General features: G+C 38.9%; 1 protein-coding gene across 1 annotated transcript; it reads right to left on the bottom strand.

Annotated features, from left to right (window-relative positions):
• Positions 1-7,075: 7,075 nt before the first annotated feature.
• Positions 7,076-8,419, bottom strand: CABS01_11782 (uncharacterized protein; the record flags this gene model as incomplete). The annotated part of the gene is made up of 2 exons (XM_060545136.1): positions 7,076-7,743; positions 7,819-8,419. 2 exons carry the CDS (start codon positions 8,417-8,419, stop codon positions 7,076-7,078), a joined length of 1,269 nt encoding a protein of 422 aa, XP_060397253.1.
• Positions 8,420-21,939: the final 13,520 nt, after the last annotated feature.

The raw sequence follows: 21,939 nt of genomic DNA, 5'->3' as shown, positions 1-21,939 counted from the left end.
GGAGGTAGTAAACAGAACAGTTGAATGATGTGGTTGAGACGCGAAGAGACGACGGGAGGACCTGATGTGGGCAGGCGGGAGACGGGCGATGGGAGACGGGGGTGTGTGTGGGGCAACCTAAATTCAACGTCCCGTCCTCCAATCCGCCACATGAGTTACCTCAGCCATCTCACGGGAAGGTACTCAGGTAGGTACTTACTTACCTTGCCTGAGTGGGTGACCACCTTCCTTCCTCATTGTGTCTTGATTGTCACATGTTCCTGCGGGCTTAGCCACAATGACGCGACCTGCTGGATCCTGAAGAACCAATGGTGGAAGGCACGCATATGCCCGCTCATATCTTGCGTGTCCATGCCCGCACCTGCGCCTTTGGGTTTCCCAGGCGAGGTAAGGTACATTGAGGTACGGAATTCGTGGTTGCGGGTGCCTTCCCACCTTACCTACCTTACCTTTCTCCACACCCTTCTCCTCCTCCCTCTTGCTCTCTATCCTGTCTTCAGACTTCCCCCCTCCAAGGCAAAGGGTTCACTTCCGCTGTGCCTTACGTTTCTTCCTGTGTCAATTCATCTTTTGCTCCTGCTTTTATTGTCACCGACGAGCTGCTGAGTGGCACCAAAACGAAGCTGGCACTTACAGCTGAGGTATCTTACGCTACCTCCCGTCGGCTGCATACCTTACGTAACCCACGTCCTGCGCAAAAGTCACCGCCGCCAACTCAAAGTCGCATTGCATTACCAATCGCTTACTGCTACTACCTTCCAACGACCGTCGAAACTCTCCACCATTCTACACAGATCCCCATTTCTCGATAGTTTGGTCTACTTCACTCTTCATCGTCTTGCTTCCATGCCACTTCCTTCATTTCATGTCATCGCATGGCATCTCGTAGCAGTACACCCACGATCGTCGATAGTCTCTCCCAAGAACGGAACGACGCTGGAATCTTTCATCTGGATATGCGACATTTTCTCAACACTTCTACGAAAGGCCGGTTTTCTACACGTTTCTCGCCACGATGACCTTTCGACAAGAATGACATACTGACCTGGCTACCAGAGACAGTTCCTTCCACCACGATGGTCGTTCCCGAGTCGCCTTTGGTCTTCGATGCCGCCCATTCATGCCATCACAACAACGCCTCTTGCTCTCTACGCTGTCGGCGCAGCCGGTTCGACCGTGTCCCGGAATAATGAGGCTGCAAAGCATCATCATACTACACCCGCCCGAGGCACGACCTTATATGCGCGACTTGATGGCGTCGACTGCCAATCTGACAGTCTGAGTCACATGAACACACCAGTCTGACCGAAGCTGACGTTCATCGCCCTCGATTGTTATCGCCTGTCGAACACACCAATACCAATATTTCCCATTCCATCATGCCATCTCATCATCCGCAAGCTAAGTGGATTTGCCCCAAGATTCGCCCACGACTGCTTTGATGCCAAACTTTGGCCAAAACGCGCAGGGTCTACTTGACGATATCGCCAAGCGATTTTCCCAGAACCATCCTGTCTAAGGTGCAAGGAAGCTACCCCGTTATATGACTAATCACTTCCTTGCCGTGCTGTCTATTCACGGGATGACAGGAATGACAAAGGACCGGTTAGCCGATTGATTGGGCCAATGATCCCTCTGCCAGCTCTCCGATGCGCACCTCAATCCCTCAGTGAATTACACTCAGTCATGCCACCCAAGACTGTGACAACCGTTCTACGCTGGCGTCAAATGAATGCATGAATAGACTTGGCCAGTGTTCTATTCGTGTGGTGTTCGCAAAGGACAATGCCCAACACTTAAATAGAGAAACTGGTGGTGATTAGGTAAGAGGCGCTGCTCGATTTGCTGCCATGTGCTCGTCTACAACTTGCCGAAGCGGAAATTCCCACGAAGACAAAAATCATGGCAAGAAGCGTTCCATGCGTTCAATGAGAAAGTTGTGATGTGACGGCGTGACGGGAACGTCAGTACGTCTCATGCTAAACCCAGGTGAACTACCAGCTCATCGTGGCATCAACGTCTGGTCAGGATACCACAGGGAGAAGAAATCAGTGAGAAGTAGCAACATGCTTCGCGAGGGATCACAGGTGTCTGAAGCGGAACATGGACGGATGCCTGGAGCAAGATGTGTTGGCTACACATGAAAGCTTTCCAGATCGTCCAATGTCGAGCCAATCCTTTTGGATAGCCTCGCGAATCGACTTTTGGACGTGGGACACCATTATCCCTGACGCGCAAGGCAATGAGGGGACCAGCCTGCGTGTGCTTACATGAGGCGACCCAAAATTTCATTTACACGCGGATTCGATCAATTGCGGTTGAAGGGTACCAGGTGGTGATTACATAAGTACCAGCACGGGCTGCCTATTAGCGCAAGCTTCGACAGCTGGGCACGTGCTGGGCTTTTTGGCGTGCTGGTTGCTTTTGGACGGACCTTGGACGACTCGAAGTTCTACCCGCTAGACCTATGGCTCCCCCACTTCACACTCAGTGCTCAGCCAATGATAGCCATATCCAGCCACACAGCAGCCACACCACACCCCCATGGCATCCAAACGAAGTCCTGTCTTCTAAGATCTGCCGAGGTTGAGATTTGCATCGGTTCCTCGCTTGAGTATTGCCAAATCCAACAGCCCACGCGCCGCCCTGCCTCAACGCAGATGCGTATCGCTGTCAAGATCCCGCCACAGCCATTATCATTGCATCGCTGCAGCAAGTACCAAGGCGAAAGACTGGTGGACTGAACAGACGAACTCATGCAAGCGCTCTTGAATCCAGTCCCTGGGTCTTTTCACGGAGTACCTCACGGCGGCGAGAATTCCGCTGCCCTGCAGCCGGGGCTTCAGGTCACCAAGCTTACTGAGATGGCTTGTGCGCGCCACAACGGTGATCGTGCTTAGGTAAGGTAAGATCGGTAGCCACGTGTGGCTGGCCAATCTGACAATTTGCCATTCCGAACACTGGACACCGAGTGCACGCCGTAGTCGAGAATAGTAGTACGTTTCGGTGTTGTCAAGGCTCACAGCACCTAGGCCGGCGAGCACTTTCTACCTTGATTACCACTGCTTATTCAGGGCCCGGGGACAAGGTGGTGGTCGGGAGTTCGGTGAGAATTCGGTGAGAGTCTGGTGAGTGCTTAGGACCAATGAGAGGCAGAGCTTTGATCGAGCTACCAATCGCCCATGGTGCACGTGCCTTGATTACCTAAACAACCACAGTGCCCGCGCCGCCTTTTCCTTGCTGCATCTCAGTCGCTGCACTACAATCGCTTCACCCGCCAGCTCTGCTCTTGCGATCGTGTAGCAGACGTCTTTCACATATATGACCTTCAACCTAGCGGCGGCAACGTCGTGCATCGCTTGAATACAATAGTTGCTCTTGGTAGAGACACGCCTCTGCAGTAGAAGCGACGCATCCTTCCAGAAGAACTCACCAGAAAATCTCAGTAGCTCTGCGGATCCATTCACTCGACCTATGTTGCCGTTACGGTCTCTCATCATTTCATCGCGACACGCTGGCAAGAACAAGGCCAGGGGAGCGCAATGCACCAGCACCCACGCGACCTAAACAATAGCAAGGGCGTCGTTAACTGCGTGTGCTCGAGATTGGCGGCCACTTTCCACGTCCCATGGCGTATACACATGACACTTACGAGAGGGTATTTGAACGCGGCGGAGCGAACCCAGCCACCACCAAAAGCTCGTGGAAAACGGAGTGTGGTCGTGATGAGGTGACGAAGCTGCTTGGCGACGTGAACTTGTGAAGAGGCTGCATGAATCCTGATCTCTTGGGTCTTTGAGACCAAGATTGTATTCGCTCTAAGTTCTGCAACTGGCTACAGCAGCCACAATCCCACCTCGGATCCTTTATCGCTCGACAACATGATAGAAGTGTGGGAAACACTGATAGCCAAGATCTCTTCCTCACCTCATAATCCAAACCGCTGCTTATGGTGAAACAGGAAACAGTGTCCTATAGACTAGCGAAATGAGAAGAGCTTGAGCGGGGCTGTAATGTCAATGTCCATGTCATCGAGCAAAACCATGGACGAAATCTCAGCAACCCGTCCAGGTCCCTCACATGAAGATAAGACAGTCAAAATTTCCATAAGTATCTAGTGATCCGGAATGACATAGGCCTTCTCCCAGCGATGCAATCCATATCAAGTCATGGCCCGCATATCAATCTGGTGAGTGGTTTCTAGGCTGTGCTCTCAGACGACCTCGAATGCTGGCCTGCCACTATCACCGTCTCGTCGGGCCTTGAGTCTGCTCATTTCACCCTGATTTCTGGAGCATCTTTGATCCCTAGGATGTCACCAATGAGGAGCTTGGGGCCGTCTTTGGACGGGACATCAAAAGCATCCGACATGCCAGGCTTTCCTTAAATGCCTGTCTCGCAATGCCCTGCCAGATCGCAATCTGTAGATGAACCAATCCTGCCCAACACCCCACTCGAGCGACAATGAACATGTGTCTCTGAACTTCTGAAGAAAGCATTGGGCCATTGTGGCTTGTTGAGGGTCATCAGCACGTCCACCAAAGCCGCAACGTGTACTACCCTTCGTCAAAGTAGGAGAGACTAAGTCGCTTAGGCATTTTCCAAGCCACAGTCAGCGAGCCATTCACTAAAGCGAAGTTATCCTCCTCAATTATAGAGAAAGATTAGTTTCGCCTTCTTTCACATGTAGAAGAATACTTGAGCGGTTTGTGAAGATACATTGGACAGTACTGCGTTCCGATTGAAACAAATTATCCATTGATCTTCCCCGGACCAAATTGGGGTTCATGGCAAGTCAGGGACTTGATGAGTGTCTACAAGCAATGGTGTGGCCCGGCGATTCGCCCTTGACCCCCGGACAGTTTTTTGATCACAGTCTTGCTATTCTGGAGTCGTACTCAGGCTCGAAACAAAATTTGATCTTCTAATTTGTTGTGGATGGCTGCAGTCAATGGGTTTTATCTTCTTCTCGTCAAAGGTGGCGATATCGGAAAGGTTGTTCGCAGTGACAGGGTTCGAGAAGCTCTCATCCGAGGGAGACGATTTCATTTCAATGACGGTATCAGGAACATTGTCGAAAGAGAAAGAAGGAAAGGTCGACATAACAGCGTCTGCAAGGTTGTTGGCGGTGGCCAAGCGTGTGAATGTGAGGCTTTTGGACCAGGTAGGCTTGGTCGAGAGAATACGGGAGGGCTGGGAAAAGGACCAACGGCGACAAGAAAAGGAAGCACGGTCTGTTTGGCAAAATAGCAGTCGTTCCATCGTTCAAAAGTCAAAAGCAAAACAGCGACTCATGTTCAAACGCAGAATAGGCACTTTTGTCAGACCTGGGGCCCTCTCCAGCTTCGAGAGATGATAAGAGAGTGTGCAGTCCATGGAGACATGACCTTCATCCGGCCTCAATCTGGACTCATTGGGTGTCACTAGAGAAGTAATGAGGGAGGTCCAAGTATACTGGCTGAGGATAAGCTGAATCTCACACGAAGTTCCAGACGAAAGTTCTGAAAAGTCACTCTGAGCAAATCCCGCACGTATTTTCAGCAACAAGACTACTTCCTGATAATCACATATGACAGATTGCAGCATAAGGCGTTGCAGAATCAATGAGCTGTTTGCCTCACCGAGGCCGGCACAAAGATTGTTTGGGTAGTGTGAGCCCGCAACTCCATCCTTATCATCCGTAACTTCGAGGACACCAAGAGGCTCCGAGAGAGAAGTAGCATTATGAAGCGAAAGGCATAAACGAAACACCTGGACCTGTCTCGAGTGAACATCTCGTCAATGCAATTGAGTTCCATTCGCCCAGAACGAACTGGAAATAATTTGATGGACTACGCGCGAATGGAAAATGTATCTGGACGAAGAAATGCACCCCACTTCAGTTCATGAAACAGACCAGAAGGTTTTTGGCAGCAAATACCGTGGGTCGTTTTCTCTTTCCAGCCAGGAGAAGTAGTGATGTTCAACATGAGCCCAGAACAGTTGAGTTTGGGGGCATGGACAATTCCAATCTTGCTGAGGACGCACTATCTTGCGCCGCCAGCAGGATCCGATCGTGTCGCGACCTATTGTAGGTCAGAATGCATTGAACATTCGTCTCAATCGATACAGCTCAAACGTGGACATGATGCTCAAGAGATTGAGGTATAGAGAAAAAACTGAAAGTTGAAATGGGGTATATGTCATGTAGATGACCAATTGAATACCTCCGACGCAAGGGAATTGGTGTCCTCGCCCGATGTGACCTTGCAAATTATGGTTCTACACGTAAGTATTTGATCATCACTCATGAATCCTGGTGCATAGCATCTACAAGCTATCCGATCATGGACATCAGAAGCAAATGGCAGATTGCGTGGACAATAATGGATTGGCAGAAGCTACGGCAGACAATGCTGCGATTCTCCGTACTTGACTTATGTAGCACGAAAGATTTAGTAGTAGGATTACTTACCGCAAAAAGAATGTGCCCTTTACTACCACAAGGCGCTGTTTCCAGGCTGGTAAATGTGAGTTACGGCAAGGCCACAGTTGGATATTGAATTCATCGCAGTTATGTGCATAATCTCTGGAGAAAATGTCAGCACATGCACGGCAATGAAGGCTTATCGGTTTTCAAGGTCATGAGGCTGCCAAAGTGTCGGACTTGGATTTCGGATGATGTATGATGGGCGGTAGAGATCCTGTGCGTCAACACAGGATGTTAGCAGTGGTCCGAATGTGAAACCAGTGAGAAACAGTTGCCAGAAGTGGAAATGCAGAAGTCCACGGTTAAGACCGGATTCCAATAGTCATGTCGAGACCGGGACAGAAGACATACACAACAAGAACACACCACTGACAACAAGAAACGAAACAGCAGCGACAAGTCATAAACGTGAGCTCATTTTCTGGCAAAAGAAAGAAAAATAAAAACCGAGGCTTAGAACAACAAAAAACGACAAAAACGACACCGAGGAAAAAGATTTAGGGATTAGGCAAGGGGCATAAACACGAGACGGGAGCAAAGCCGAAACACAACAAGACACGAAAACCGAAAACGTCCAAACCGAGCGGCCGACAATACACAGAAAGACTAGGACTCCTCATGCAAAGGGTCTTCTTCCAACACATCGTCGACGAGCAAGCCGACTTCCTTGGCAGCGGCGAGTAAGGCGGCCACGCGGCCATTGAAGAGCATTGGAGCCGTAGTTGGGAGGGGCGTTGCGAGGATCTGATGAACGAGGTCCCTCCAAGCGTCTGCTTCTTGTTGAACGCGGTCGGCGGGAGGTTTCGGCTTGTCGCTCAGACGCGCAGGCTCGTTGTCAAGGAACTCTGGTTCGTCCAGGTTCCAAAAAGGATCACCAAAGTTGATGTCGTCCTCATCAGCGTCGTTGTCAGGCTGCTGCTCCTGCTCTTGATCGCCGCGCTCCTCCTCGTCTGAAGCGACACGGACACGCTTCGGTGTTGGCGGCTTGGGGGATCCGTGTGCCAGTGAGGGGGCGGCGCGCTTCAGACCGGTGAATTCGGGGGTGGGAGACGTTGGACCAGCAGAGCTCGGCGTAGGGGGCTCCGGCGTCTTGGCTTGGGCTTGGACTTGGGGCTGGGGGTCCGGGGCGGGTGCGGGCTCGGGCGCTGGTGCGGGAGCTGGTGCAAGAGCTGGTGCGGGCGCGGTGGCGGTGGCGGTAGCGGAAGCGGAAGCGGAAGCGGACACTGGTGCGGGACTGAGAGCGGGTGCGAGGGAGGGCTGTTGGGCTCGGAGGACTAGAGTCGATTTTATGTGAGTAACACGGATAGAGAGTAAGATGGAGGGTATTAATCAAGAATGAGAAATCGTACACTTGACGGCCTTGGCCACATCCTGAATGGCGACAGTCGGCGGGGTGCATGGGTCCCGGTGCCGCACGAGCATCTCACGTCGAGCTAAAGCAAAGAGCTCTCCGACTTCAATCCGCTCGCCGGGCGATCTTGAAGAAAGCACGCCGTTCATGGCCCTGAGGGCCGCTACGGAGGCGATTGACTGGAAGCTCAGTTGAAAAACAACTTCCTCGTCGTTCATACCAGTGATACTATTTCGAAACGCCTTGTATCGGCGTTTGAATTCCTTGTGAGAGTTGTCTCGCAGCGTCTGGGCCTCGTCGCGGTACACCACCAAAATCACAAAATCGAGATCTCGTCGAGACATCACCCCTTTAACAAATCCCACCCAGTCACGCGGGTCGGTTGTCGTCTCGTCGTCCTGCTGCTTCTGGGTCTTTTTTTGATGAGCACGCCACGCATGGTGCCAATGCTGTTTACGAAGGGTTTGCCAAAGTTCGGGGATCGACTGTCCTCCCACCAGAACGTTCTCTGCGATGGTAGTGGCCTGGCGAAGGTTCCGAAGAGAGAGTTGGATATCATTCTCCTGCTCGATGGGCTTCGGGATTATAGTGAGAGACATGTTGGCGGTTGTGGTGCTTAGGATGAGACCTGTGCTCAGAAAGGGAAGAGTCCTGCACTGCAGAGAGCGTATCTACACAAAGAAAACAGAACGAAACGAAACGCGAGTGAAGAAAAGACACAACACCAAAAGCGAGCGAAAAACAAGGGCGGCAATGTTGGCGTGCGTATCGAGGTCAAAGAGGTCAGGAAACGAAACATCACGAAGGGAGGAGACGGACCTCATGAAGCCTGCATATACGTACCTCATAGCTTGAGCCTTTTGCAGGTTCCGCTGCACCTGCAACTCGTCGGTAGCACAAAAGCAAATCGGTGCATTGCGAGTGAGGGAGATCATGCAGGTGAGCTCGAGGCCGGTTCGTGTTTCCTTTGGACTTGAAGAGGAAGTCGGACCGGCGAAATAGAGAATAGAATCTGAGAAGAGAGAGAAAGAATAGAAGTGGAAGAGAAACACACCAAGATTTACAAGTTGCAAAAACATCGCAGGAACGTTGTAAATGGAAAAACCAAAAAAAGCGAAAGAAGGCAGCATCCTGACCAAGATATCCAACCTGATGGAAGGTATTACCTTTCACCACACGCAATGAGAGGAAAACAGCTCCTGGCCCGTCCTCGGGCAGATGCTGAGTCATGAGCTACCCAAAATTGGGCAGCCCAAAGGTTGAGGTGGGCAAGACAGACCGACAGGAACCTGCCATCAGCTTTACTTTGTCTCCTCACCCTTTTGCTGACGCTCTCAGCATTGGGCTCAATGTACCCAAGCGCCGGCACTTAGGTAAAATATACATGTAACCGTGCAAACTGATAGCTCTTTCTGGGAGTCTGTCCAGTCTTCCAAGGTGGAGTCGCTGACTTCCACAATGGGTCTGTCGTCAATACTTGGATTCCGCAGTCACCGGTGAGCTCCAGTGATGACATGGTAATGGTGAGAGGTAGTGCGTGACATCTTTGCGGTGACATTGTCAAGGGCATTGATTGCATCTGCAAGGCGGCCAAAGACCGTGGCACATAATGAAATGGAGAGAATGTTTGAACGCTAAAAGTGAGACTTCACATCGAAACCCATATCGAGTTTGAAAGCTGTGGTGCCAGTGGCATGCAAAGAGGGACCGCAGGCGCAATATGTGGTGCATTTGAGGCGGCGCACGAGGGCGGTAAATTGTTGCTCTCCTTCGGGATCCAAGTCTCATTCGAGGTCGGAAAATTATGTCAGATTGAGTACATCATAAGACTGGAGGAGGTTTATGATGAGACCGATGAACGGGAATGGCATGAGTGACCTATCGTTGAAGACTAGTAATGAAGCAAACTTCATAATTATTATCAGATAGATGAAAAAAGTGACAGAAAAGTGTAGAAATGGCATGCCACATAGCATAATCATGATAGATCATCTCTGGTAGACCGAGAAACTGCAGAGAGAAGAGCAATTCTATTTGCCTCATCGGTGACATCATGAATAAGTCATTTCTCTCACTGTTGAGGTATGAAACCCGACTCATTGAGCCCGGTTGATCTCAAAGAACAGCAGCCTCGATTGCGTTTACTTCATTTCACATCACAAAGCTTTTGATGGGCTAGAGTATCAGGTTCTGGGATTGCGACACAAAGCACGTTTTCATCATCAAAACATACTCGTTTCTCAATTTTGAAGGAATTAAATGTCAATCTTAAGTACTACAAAAGTGTTTTAAGCCTTGGAGCAGTGTAATGCTTCAACAATGAACATCACTAAGCCATTCAATCAACACACTCACTAGGTACGTTGGGTCACTTTGTGAGTGTCGCTATCATACGGATGAACTGAGATAGAGGGACGTGGATAAACATCTGAAGCATTTAAGGTAGATTCAAGCTACATTGAGCGAGTGAATGACGAAGCATTGTAAGTTTAGGCAGACATAAGCATCAACATTGTTTCATTGTGAAATATCGCTCATCTCATTTCATACTTGCCATGGACAAATGAGCCTCAAAAAAATAATACACCTTGAAGCTCATCCATAAGAGCGAAGAAGAAGTGGGCATTTTCCTACCAAGCGCGCTCTTCTTATTTTCCTAGTACACACTTACAAGGTTTTCAGGCCGTTTCTCATAGGCCTTCGACAATTTTACTGCAATCTCAACCCAGCTGTCAAGCTCTTTTCAGTCTTTCCGAACTGCCGTAAGAGTCTTCTACACGCTCACCCGAAAGATGCATTTGAACGATGTTCGCATCAAGTCTCAACCGTTTTCTTGGCCTCCCTTCCGGCTGGTTTCTCTCTCACATATGCGAGTCTCTCAGATTCACTGGCGTCCCGTCGTAGCTTTGATTTGCGGTGAGATGAATGTATCACGAAACTCGTCATAAATCTCAGAAAGGGAGCCATTGCGTTGTTGCAATCGTCCAACGCCCTCGGATCCGTCTTTAGTTCACATCGTTTCCATTCAAGACCACAGCCGTGGTTTTGCTGAGAACGTCATAAGCAGTTTCGCGATGAACGTAGTGATTTCCCAGCTGGCATAAAGCATGCCTCACATTCAGGGGACGATTTGTGAAAAAGCGCCCACTGTCTCACAGGTGGCCACCGGCCTAACCGAATTTAAACTTGAACCAAATACCACTGGATGTCCTTGATGTAAAATGTCGGGTTGTTAGATCTTATTCAAGATGACGTCGTCAATTGGCGAGTAACTAAAACCTTATATCCACTCATTCCAAGAAGGTCGAAACTCGGCTAATTTGGGTCAAAATAAGCTCTTCAATACTACAATGGATGATCTTCATCTAGTCGATGGGTCCATATGTTTCCGGTGACTTTTCCTCGAAACTTGGATGGCCAAAGGAAACAACCGAGATCGGGGACTCAGATCACCACGAGATGACAGGTCCGCCTGGTGAGGCATATTTCGGCTGTACTGCAAGAATTCAGAGAACAAATGAGGTGCCAGACCAACCGTCATCTTCAAGGTTTCTGTTCTGGTCTACTTGGACTTAAAACTAAGGATCGTTGGAGCGACTTGATCGCCGAGCCCAAGTGGACTACACATCCTAAAGCGTTTTTAAACAGTCGACTTCGCCAAATCTCTTCGAAAAATCCCTGAAACTAATCTAGATACCTGAAAATGGCTGGGGAACGAGGAAGCGCTCAAGCTGTGACTGCCAAACACTGAGAGCGACATATTCCGGCTTCACGGGATTCTGGGCCTCAACAAGTCAGTATTCACCTGCTTCTTGATTGACGATATTTAGAATCCTACTTCGAGCCCATTGAAGACATCTACTTTTTCTGCTCATGAAAGGACGAAAGAGAACGCGTCAAAGAAAATATCGCGCCCTCACTGATTCATTAGCTACTATGGAGAGACTTCAAGTTGCCCTAGGTTATTGACAATAAACACAAAGTTATTGATTCGAGATTCAAAGACTCGGAGCTAATCTTGTGGAGTATGTTCCTGATGGCCATCGGTGCGATAGAAGTTACAACTGTCTGCAATCTTTGCCCATGTATGGGACGAGCTACTGCAGAGTCATCAGGTGCCATTCTCACGTTTGACTTTTGACCTCATCGCAACCAGCAAGACCACATTCCCTATTGCCATTACACGTCGGACTGAGAAAGATATCGACACGTTGGTGTGCTCCTGTTCCATTCATCTCAATTTCGGGTCTACACAGCAAGCTCACTCCGCCGTGACGGCATATCTTCTCGAGATGAAACTGGAAGACGGCCAGACAAGTGGTTTGAACAACCATCTTAGCAGCAAAACTTCATCAGCTTTCGAGGCGAAAGCTGATGGTATCTTTGAATGGGCTTTGCTGGCCTGTCTTCTTTTCATCGATGGCGTTGGTCTCTGGCGGAGCTCAGTCATACAGTAAAAGCCCGAAGAGATCAAAATCCAGCCTGCAGAAATCGGTGCCGTTCATCGAATCATGGGCTCAGCTGACAGCAAATACTGATCTGCACTATTCACCTCTCTCTCTTGGATCTTGAGTCCTGAAAAGCCACTCACTTTTGGTGACATACAAATTAACCTGGGCATGAGGAAGCTGTCAGGTATGCGCCATGATGTGGAGCTGACTCTGAACGTCGGACGTTTCTGCCAAGAAAGATGCCCTCACCTCAGCAAAGTGGACTTTGCTCAAAGGGTCACACTACTAAATCGGTCTCTTGAATAGTTTCTGACACACTGAAGTATTGCGCAAAGCACCAGAGACTCGGCATCACCAAATGAGTTTGTCCTTGACTAAAATGCAGTGAATCTTGAGGTAGGCAGGCATTAAAGACAGTCTGGCATTTCTTGGTCTAGATGGATAGAATCCTGAAAAACGCGATCAAGATGGTTCATTTATGCTCAAGCACGTTCTCTGAGCGTCTGGATGATTGAAATGAGACAGAATTACTGTTGATAATTGCAAGCTCGTCGACGTTGTCGAGTAGGTCGATGCAGGCCTCCTCTAGTCCTCCGTAAAGACAATGACCCAGATTCTGAAGTAGAAATCATTCTCATCCTCACCGTCAGTCCTCGGATAGAGAGTTTTTGGTGTTCATTTGGACCAGAAACATCGAGGCTCTAAATGCAAGGGCGACTCTTCGCTGGTGATCGCTCCCGTTCCGTCGAGGTTCGTCGAGCTGCATCTCCTGCCCTAATCCCGCCATGCGACCATAACTTCCTCCATCGTCACCTGAAGCTCATGGCTCGAGCTCTCGAGTATGCCGCGCGTTATCAAGATCTATCATCTCAATTGTTGCATCTGTGTTCAACTCAGTTACCCACAATTCAAAGGCTCGGCATGAGGACGTCCTCCCTGTTGCTCTTCTCCTGTCATCGCTGATGCGACGGGTTTCGGCATGCAAGGGAGCACCAGAGAGACTCGATGAGAGACGATGTGTTTCGGGAAATCCGAAAGCGAAGCGATCCATGAGGATGGAGGAGAAAAAGGAGAATTCCTCCCGCCACCGCCCAACGAGGCGCTGTGTTGAGTTGTTTCTTTCACAAAATCTTGCAAAATGAAATGTTAAAACGTCCACTCGATTCTAGGATTTTAATGGTGATTCGACCGCTTGCAACGTCGTAGAACCGTAGCAGCAACTTCATGATCGATGACATTCCAGCTCAGCGCAGGGCTCATCACGATAATACTATGAGATTGAGAGCCCGTCCTGCAACGCTCGATGCTCAGCGACTCTCCGACAAGCACCTCATCTCTGGGCTGCAGGAGATGTTTCGAGCGATTCACATCTCCTGCAGCTCAAGTGACATATACATATGCCGTCATTGCTTGCTCGATCGTATCTCAAGAAGGGCGGTTTCGAGGCCTATGTCCCATCTACAGGAGCGGGTAACCGAAAATGCAGTCTGCCCATCCCTTTCCGAGATTTTTGCTTCCTCAACAGGTCGACTGCGGTGGATCGGATAAACTCCGGTAACATTATACTTGAGACAGAGTGGTCTACTGGGACTTCTGCTTCGAGTGGCTGGTGTGGGGTTTAACTTAGAGCATAGATGATCAGACATCACAGCACGCTGCTGTTTTTTTTTGAGAAGCTGCTCTTATAATTCTCACCTCGTCAATTTTCTTAGAAAGTCGCCGGCATTGATCCAGACGTTTGAGATTGGGGGGGGGGGGGGGGGGGCGGACGTCATTGACTTTCGCCTTACATTAGGACCGAGAGTGTGCCGCTTGAAGAATGCTCACGTCCTCAAGCGACAGTTCTCCTGGTGCTACGTCGGGAAGAGACACTCAATCTATCAAAGGACTCAGGAAGAGTAACGAAGACATCAAATTCACTGTTCTTAGCAAACTGAATAGTGTTGACAACTCTTATACTGTTTCGGGCCGGATAGTCCTACGCTGGCCAGTCTCCCGGTTTACGGTTGATGCTTTCATGATCGCCATCCAGAAGGAACAGAAAGGCTGTGATTGATGCCAAACACAACATGGATCCAACAGCGCTTCATTATGCAGCCGCCGATGGTTTGCAGCTTTATCGCTCAACTTGCCGGCCGTGGCACGTCTATTTGAATAAGCAACACCTTTTGCGAGACCACTCGGCTGATAGGCATCTCAATATTGGTGAGTTCTCACTTTTGTACGCGTATCGCAGATTCGCTTCCGCGACAAAGAGTTCAGAATATCAATTTTGCTAGCAGCCGAGCTTTCGCATACGGTAATGACAAGGATCCATTGCTTTCAGTTGATATTACTCACCATGAAAGTCTTTGTAGTTTGACAAAGACGACGCGTAACGTTGTGAACAGGTCGATAATCGCACTTATTGACGGCCTGAGAAACCTGAGAGTCCACCAGATATGCATCGGAGCGATGGATGATCAATCGCAAATCCTGGCAAGCGCAGAATCGAGCTGGTCATCTGCGATTCAAGTCTCTGTTTGTTGCATCATCCTAAAGTCGTGCTCCGTTGGCGAGAAACAGTCCATGCGTTTACTTTTGGGTCGTGTTCCTAGCGCATGGATGTAGAGACGGCGATCTTGCCGGCTACTTACATCTTGAATACCCTCATGCGTCTTGTGAACTAGACTGTGTGAACTGGCTATGTTAGTATCCCTATTACAGGGTAGTTAGTTTAAACCGTGGGTTAACGAAGAGATTAATTAAACTATATAAATTTTTATATAAATATAAAACGGAGGTTCTAATTATAAGTTAAGCTAATTATAATAATTATAAATAGGGCCTCTAATTAGCCCCTATATAATTAGCTATATACTATAGTTAAATTAGATTTTTAATCTAATATTAATTTTTTTTTTTATTAATTTACTTATTATAATTAAAAATATAATTTAACCTTAAGCCTATTTACTAAGTTATTTCTTTTTTTTTCTTTTTTTTACTTTTTTTATATAACCTATTTTTTTATTTATATATTAACTTTTTTACTATTTATAAATTATTCTAACCCCTTATTAAGTACTATTTTTATAAAAGCGTTAATAAGGTTATTATTATTATTAATTTAATAAATCTTAAGGATTTTATATTTTTTATATAATTACCTAAGGGTTATAATATTAATTATAAGCCTTTTTTTTTTATCGTTTTTAATTTAATAAAGTATTTATATAGTAAATAAGAATTAGTATAAATAACTATAAGGATTAGTAAAAAGTTAAGTTAATTAGTAATCTTTTTTAGTATTATTAAAATTATATAAATAAGGTTAATACCGTTAATTATATTATAAACTTTTAATATTAGTATATTTCTTATTATTTATTTATTTTTAATTAATAAGTAGTAAATTATATTATTATATATAATAAATTCGCTTTTATTTATACTCTTATTAGCTAAGATAATAATATATTTTAATTATAAAATAAAGTTATTATTATTTATAAACAACTTATTAATAAAAATGTAGAGCTTATTAATAACGAGGTTAATTAGGTAATAAACGAGGCCTTAATTAAGATTTATTTATTATTATTTAAACTACTTATTAAGTACTTAAATATTTTATTTATTTAGATCTATAGCTTATACTACTTTAATATAGTTAAAAGTTACTTTGGGTTAATATATACTCGTAATATATACCCTTTATATAAGCTTAGTTTTATATTATTTTTTAATATTAATTATATTTAGGTTAATAAGGGTAATTTTCTTACTTTACCCTTTTTATTAAAAAACGACGGTTTCCTTTTTAATTATAAGAATTTTATTATTAAATATTAATAAGTTATTTATTATAAAGACCTCTTTTAATTTTATTACGAAGCCCGCTTTTTAAAGTTCTTTATTTTTTCTTTTTATAAAATTAATATTAAATAGGCTTAATATATTATTAGTTTATATTTTAATAATTTTAAATTATTCGCTTTTATACTTAGAGATTAATAAGTATAGGTTATATATAAATATAATTATTAATAATTAATTAATATAAAAATCGTAATATATAGCTTATTAATAAGTACCTAATTTTACGAGCTTATATAATAGTTTAAATACTTTAATAATCGTACTTTTTAAGTACTTACTAACTATTTTTTTTAATAAGTAGGCTAGGATTTTTTTTATAAGCCCTATAACTAATTAAGTATAAGCCTAAGTAATATTATAGTTCTAAATTTTATATCTCTTTTTTTATAATAATATTATTAATATTATTATTAATTATTAACTATAGCGCTATATTATAAGTAATTAGGTAAGTAGCGTTATTTTTTTAATATTACTATACCCCTAAATTATATACTTAGATTTTTATATAGTTAGGGTGTTCTTTTTTCTTTAATTTTATATACTATTTACGATTTAAATATATAAAGATTTTTATATTTCTCGGGGTTATAAAAAATAAATTAATAAACTTTTTAATTACGTAAAGTATTTATTTTAATAAGATCTAATCCCTTATATAGCGTTTTAGTAATTATAATAATACTTTTTTTACGTAATTTAATTATTCGTTCGAAATTAGCTTTTTTTTTATTATATAAAAAGTATTAAATATTTTATTATTAATAATAAATTACTACGTTAGGGCTTATTATTATAGTTTTTTATAACGTCTTATTAGTAATATTAATACCCTTTTAGTAATTCTTTTTTTTATTATTTATTAATATTATTATAACGATTTTATTAAGGATAATTTTTTATACCTCTATTACGGGTTATACTATTTTTTTAGCTCTTTTTTTTCTTATAAATTAGAAATTACTTTAATAGGATCTAAATAATATAGTCTAATTATAGTAATTAATATTTTAAGTAGCTAATTACGATCTTTTATAACTACGTAAGAGCGCTTATTAATAGAAATTAATTTATATAGCCTAGCTTATTACTAAGTAATTTTATATTATATTTATATATCCGAATTTAGGGGTATATTTAAATTAGCCCTTATATTAAGTTTATTATATATAATAATTACCTCGTTAACTTATTTTCTTATACTTACTTTATATAGTACTTATATTACTTTTTTAACTACTTAAGTTTATTAGCTTATATTTAGTAATAGTAATAAAGCTAAAATCGTTTTTAAATATACTCTAAATATTAATAGCGTTAATATTAGCTTATTAAGTCTTATAGTATTATTATAATATTTAAGTACTATTTAGAGGTATTTATTATTAATAGAATTAGGATTTTCATTTTTAATAATTCTAAACGCCCTTTTTAGTTATTAATATGCCCTTTTTACGTTTTTAATATTATAATACGCTTTTATAAGTACGACTTTTAATTATATACTATAAACTATTATATTTTTTTTAAATTTTATTAACTTAAAACTAATATTAACGTCGGTTTTAATACTATTTAGTGGTTCTTAATATATGTTAATTTAGCTTTTTTATAGGGCTATTTATACTATTTTTATTTATAAATTCTAGAGGAATTACTTTATTTAAAATAATATAGCCTCGTTAATTATATATAAAACTAGTTAACTATTTAAATAGAAAATATTAATAACGATTTTTTAATTAAAATTAGGCTTATTATATAATTTAAATTTAAATTTACGTAGGCTTTGCGTATTTATTTAGTATTAGTAATATACTTTTATTAATTACTTTAGTACTCTTATTTTAATATCATTATTATTTAATTATTTTAAGAAGTTATATAGCCTTATAACTAATAAGTACCCGAATTTTTAGTATAGTTATTTAAGCTTATTTTTTATTAATAAATTAATTAACTTTATATTATTAATAAGCTTTATAAATATATACCCCTATTATTATTTAATAATCTCGAAATACTTATTACTAAAGATTTTTTTTTTTATATTATTAAAAATAATACTTAGTTAATTTATATTTTTTAAATATAAGAGAAATAGGGTATTAATAAGTAAAATATAAAAAGTTATTATTCTAAAGTACGTTTTTATTTTTATTATACTTAGGGTAACGATCTTTTTGCCTAGGCCGAAGCTAATTCTTATAATACCTATTATTAACATATTAAGTATTATTAATACAATTTTCTATAGCGCTTAGAATTACCCCTTTTTTTCATTAATTATTATAATACCCTAGTATTTAGGATAATTTTATAAAAATTATCTAAACTATACTTTTTATTTATATAAAATACTTATACGAGCTTAGTATTTAAGTAATCTAAGTAGTATAAAAAAGACCCCTTTAGCTACTTTTAAAATTACTTAGTACTATATTTTTTTTTTTTTAGTATTAAAAAAAGTAATATTTTATTTTTAAGTATTAAGAAAATAGAATTCTATGCTATTAAATTCGTCCTTTTATTTACTTTTATATTTATTATTTAAGGGACCTTTCCTTACTATTTATAAATAAAAGCTTACTTATTAAAGGCTTTCATTACTTTTTATTTATTTAGTTTTATATATTTTCTAAAAATTAATAGTATAAAAAAGGAGTAGTTAATATTATTAATTTCGTTATAATTTAATTTATTAATATAGGGAGCAAGATTTTCCTTATTTTCTAAATTTTTTATAGGGGGTAAATACTTTAAATTACTATTTTAATTACTATTACTAGGCTCTATACCCCCAGATTTACTTTTATATATAATAAGGAATTAACTAAACTAACGAGGGTTAGTTTTATTATTTATTACCCTCGACTTTTTATATTATTTATATAATTTAATACGCTCTTTTTTAAAATAGTTATTTAATTAATATTTATTTTTTTATAAATAAAGTATTACTTTTTTTATCATCCTACTTATAAGTTAAATCTCTACTTATTTAATAAATCTAAGCTTTTTTATTAATAATTATTATACTTAGTTCTTTTTTTTTTATTATATATTTAGTTAACTTAATACTATTAATAAGGGCCGTTATATACCTAGAAGTAGGTTTAGTATAGTATTCTTATTTTAATATTAAAACTAGATTTTAGTTTTAAATAAAGCGTCTTATAATCTTTAAATACTTAGTATAGGGTTATTTTTACCTTTAGTATATACTAAATTACGGTATAAAAATATTTAACTTTTTACTTATTAATCCCCTTATTTAGCTAGGTTTTTACTAACTTATTAATCTAATTAATAAGCTTTTTAAGGATTTTTATTTATAATTTACCTTTTATTATTCTAGTTATAAATACGAAAGAAATTACTTATGGTTTAAATAAGAGCTTTAGATTCTTATTATAAGTCTTAAAATAGTTTTTAATTACGTTAATAATACTAAAAAAGTCGTTTTAATTAAGATTATATACTACTTTATAATAATAATTAGAGGTTTTATTTACGAGTATGATACTAATTATTAAATAGTACTAGTATTCTCTAATCTTAATTTTTTTATAATAGTTATAAAATATTATTAAGGTTTTTTATAAAACCTCGTACTTCTTTTTAGAATATAATTTTTTTTTTAAAAAGATCTTTTTAAAATCTATAAATTACTTTATATTTATTATTATATATTTAGTATTTATATATAATTCTTACGTTATTACGTATTATTAATAACTTTAAGTCGTTTACTTCCTTTTTTATTAGCTAATTAGTATTAAATTTTATATTAATAATAATAATAAGTTATAAATCAAAATAAGCAGAATTATTAGTTATCATATATTTAGTATTATATTTTACTTTTATATATCTTTTTATAATAATAGATTATTATTAGTAATTATAAAAAGAAAATCTAGGTTATTTACTTTTTTTTTTAATTTATTAAAGCGATTATATACTCTATTAACTTATACTTAGTTTTATAATGTAAATTCCTTTTTTATAATCGTTATTATTAAGATTTTATATAGTTTTTATAATTATAATTACGTTAATAATACTTTTTATTTATAAAAGAATTTATTAACTATTTTTATAATTCTTAAGCTTATATTTATAAACTATTTATTTAGCTAGTAGCTAAAGTTATTTACGATTTTATAGAATAGGGGTTATTTTTATAGTCCCTTTTTCTTATAAACCTTAATTAAATAGATTAATATTATATTAATTTACTTATTATTAAGTTAATTTACGATCTTATATATCTACGTCCCTTGATAATTTAAATTAATATTTACTTATTTATAAGGGATTAGTATTTTATTTAAAATTAAGTTTTATCCTCTTTTTTATACCCTAACTTATTAAGGGTCGTACTCTAACTTATACCTATATTAGTAATTATTAACGTATTTAATTTTAATAAAAATATATTTAATTTATATATTAATTATAATAAATTTATACTTTTATTATTTAATAAATTTATTAAGGTCTAAGTAATTCCTATTTCTTTTTACTATTTTACTACTACTCTTATTTTTATTATTTTTAATAATTATTACTACCTTTTTAAATTACTAGTTATTATACTTATTAAAATCCTCTTTTTTATTTAGTATAAAAAAATAAGCTTTAATAGTTCTTTTTTTAATAATAATAATAAACGTTTATATTATTATAAAAAGATATAATAATTAATCTTAGGATTTTTATTAATTATTAATTTTTATTATTTTATATATTTTTAACTTCTTAAGCCTCGTATTCTTTATAATTTTTAAATTAATTTATTTTTAACTTACTTTTTTTAAGGTAATATTTTAAAAAAATAGTTAAAAATAGATACTAAGTAGTTTAAAAAAGAGTTAAATAGGCTATTAAAAACTAAATAAGTAGTTAAGTATAATTAGTAAAATTAAGCTCTTTTTTTTATAAAATTATAATTTTAAAGGACTTATTAAAAATATTATTCATTACTTATATTAAATAAGGTTAATTATTTTAAAAATCTTTTTTTAGCTACTTCTTAGTACCCTATTTTATATTTTTTAAATAGTTTTTTTTATAGCTTAATTATTATTAAATAATTATTACTTATTAATAATTCTTTTTATTACTTAGTTAATTTTTTAAAATTAGTAATTTTATATTAAAAATTAGTATAAAAAAGAAGCTTTTTAATAGCCCTCTAGAGAATTCTTTTTTTTCCCCTTTAGATCCTCGTTTTCTTAGCCTTTTTTTAAACTAATAATAATTATAATAAGAGGTTATAGGACTATATTAAAGTAGTTACTTTTTTTTTAAATTAATTTTTAAAATTTATAATATTCTTAATTTAATATTATTAGGACTTTTAAATCCCCTCTTTTTTTATAAAACCGTTTTTTATATTATATTTTTAAATAATACTCGGGGGGTAGTTAAGGGAGTTATAAAGAGGTTATTTAAATTACGAGCTTATAGTTATATTTATAAAATCCTTATAATAATAAACTTTTTTATATACTATAAATCTCTTAGTTTTATAATTTTTATAAAATTATCTTTATTATTAAGTAAGAATATTTATATTTAGGGATCCTTTTTTTTAATTATATAGTACTTTTTTATATTATATACTTAAGTTTATTTATTACATTAATTAATTAAGTAAGTAGTTATTATATAAGTATTTCTTTTTATTAATTTAATTAGTTAATTTTTAATTATAGGCTAGTTATAGGAAAGTTATTTAGTAAAAAAGCTATTTAAAATAATAATAAAAAACTAGTTATTTAAGTAGTTTTATTAATTAA

Source organism: Colletotrichum abscissum, assembly GCF_030869225.1.
Source record: "Colletotrichum abscissum strain IMI 504890 chromosome Unknown Scaffold_33.1, whole genome shotgun sequence".
Lineage (NCBI taxonomy): Eukaryota > Fungi > Ascomycota > Sordariomycetes > Glomerellales > Glomerellaceae > Colletotrichum > Colletotrichum abscissum.
This window is presented reverse-complemented; position numbering and strand designations above follow the sequence as displayed.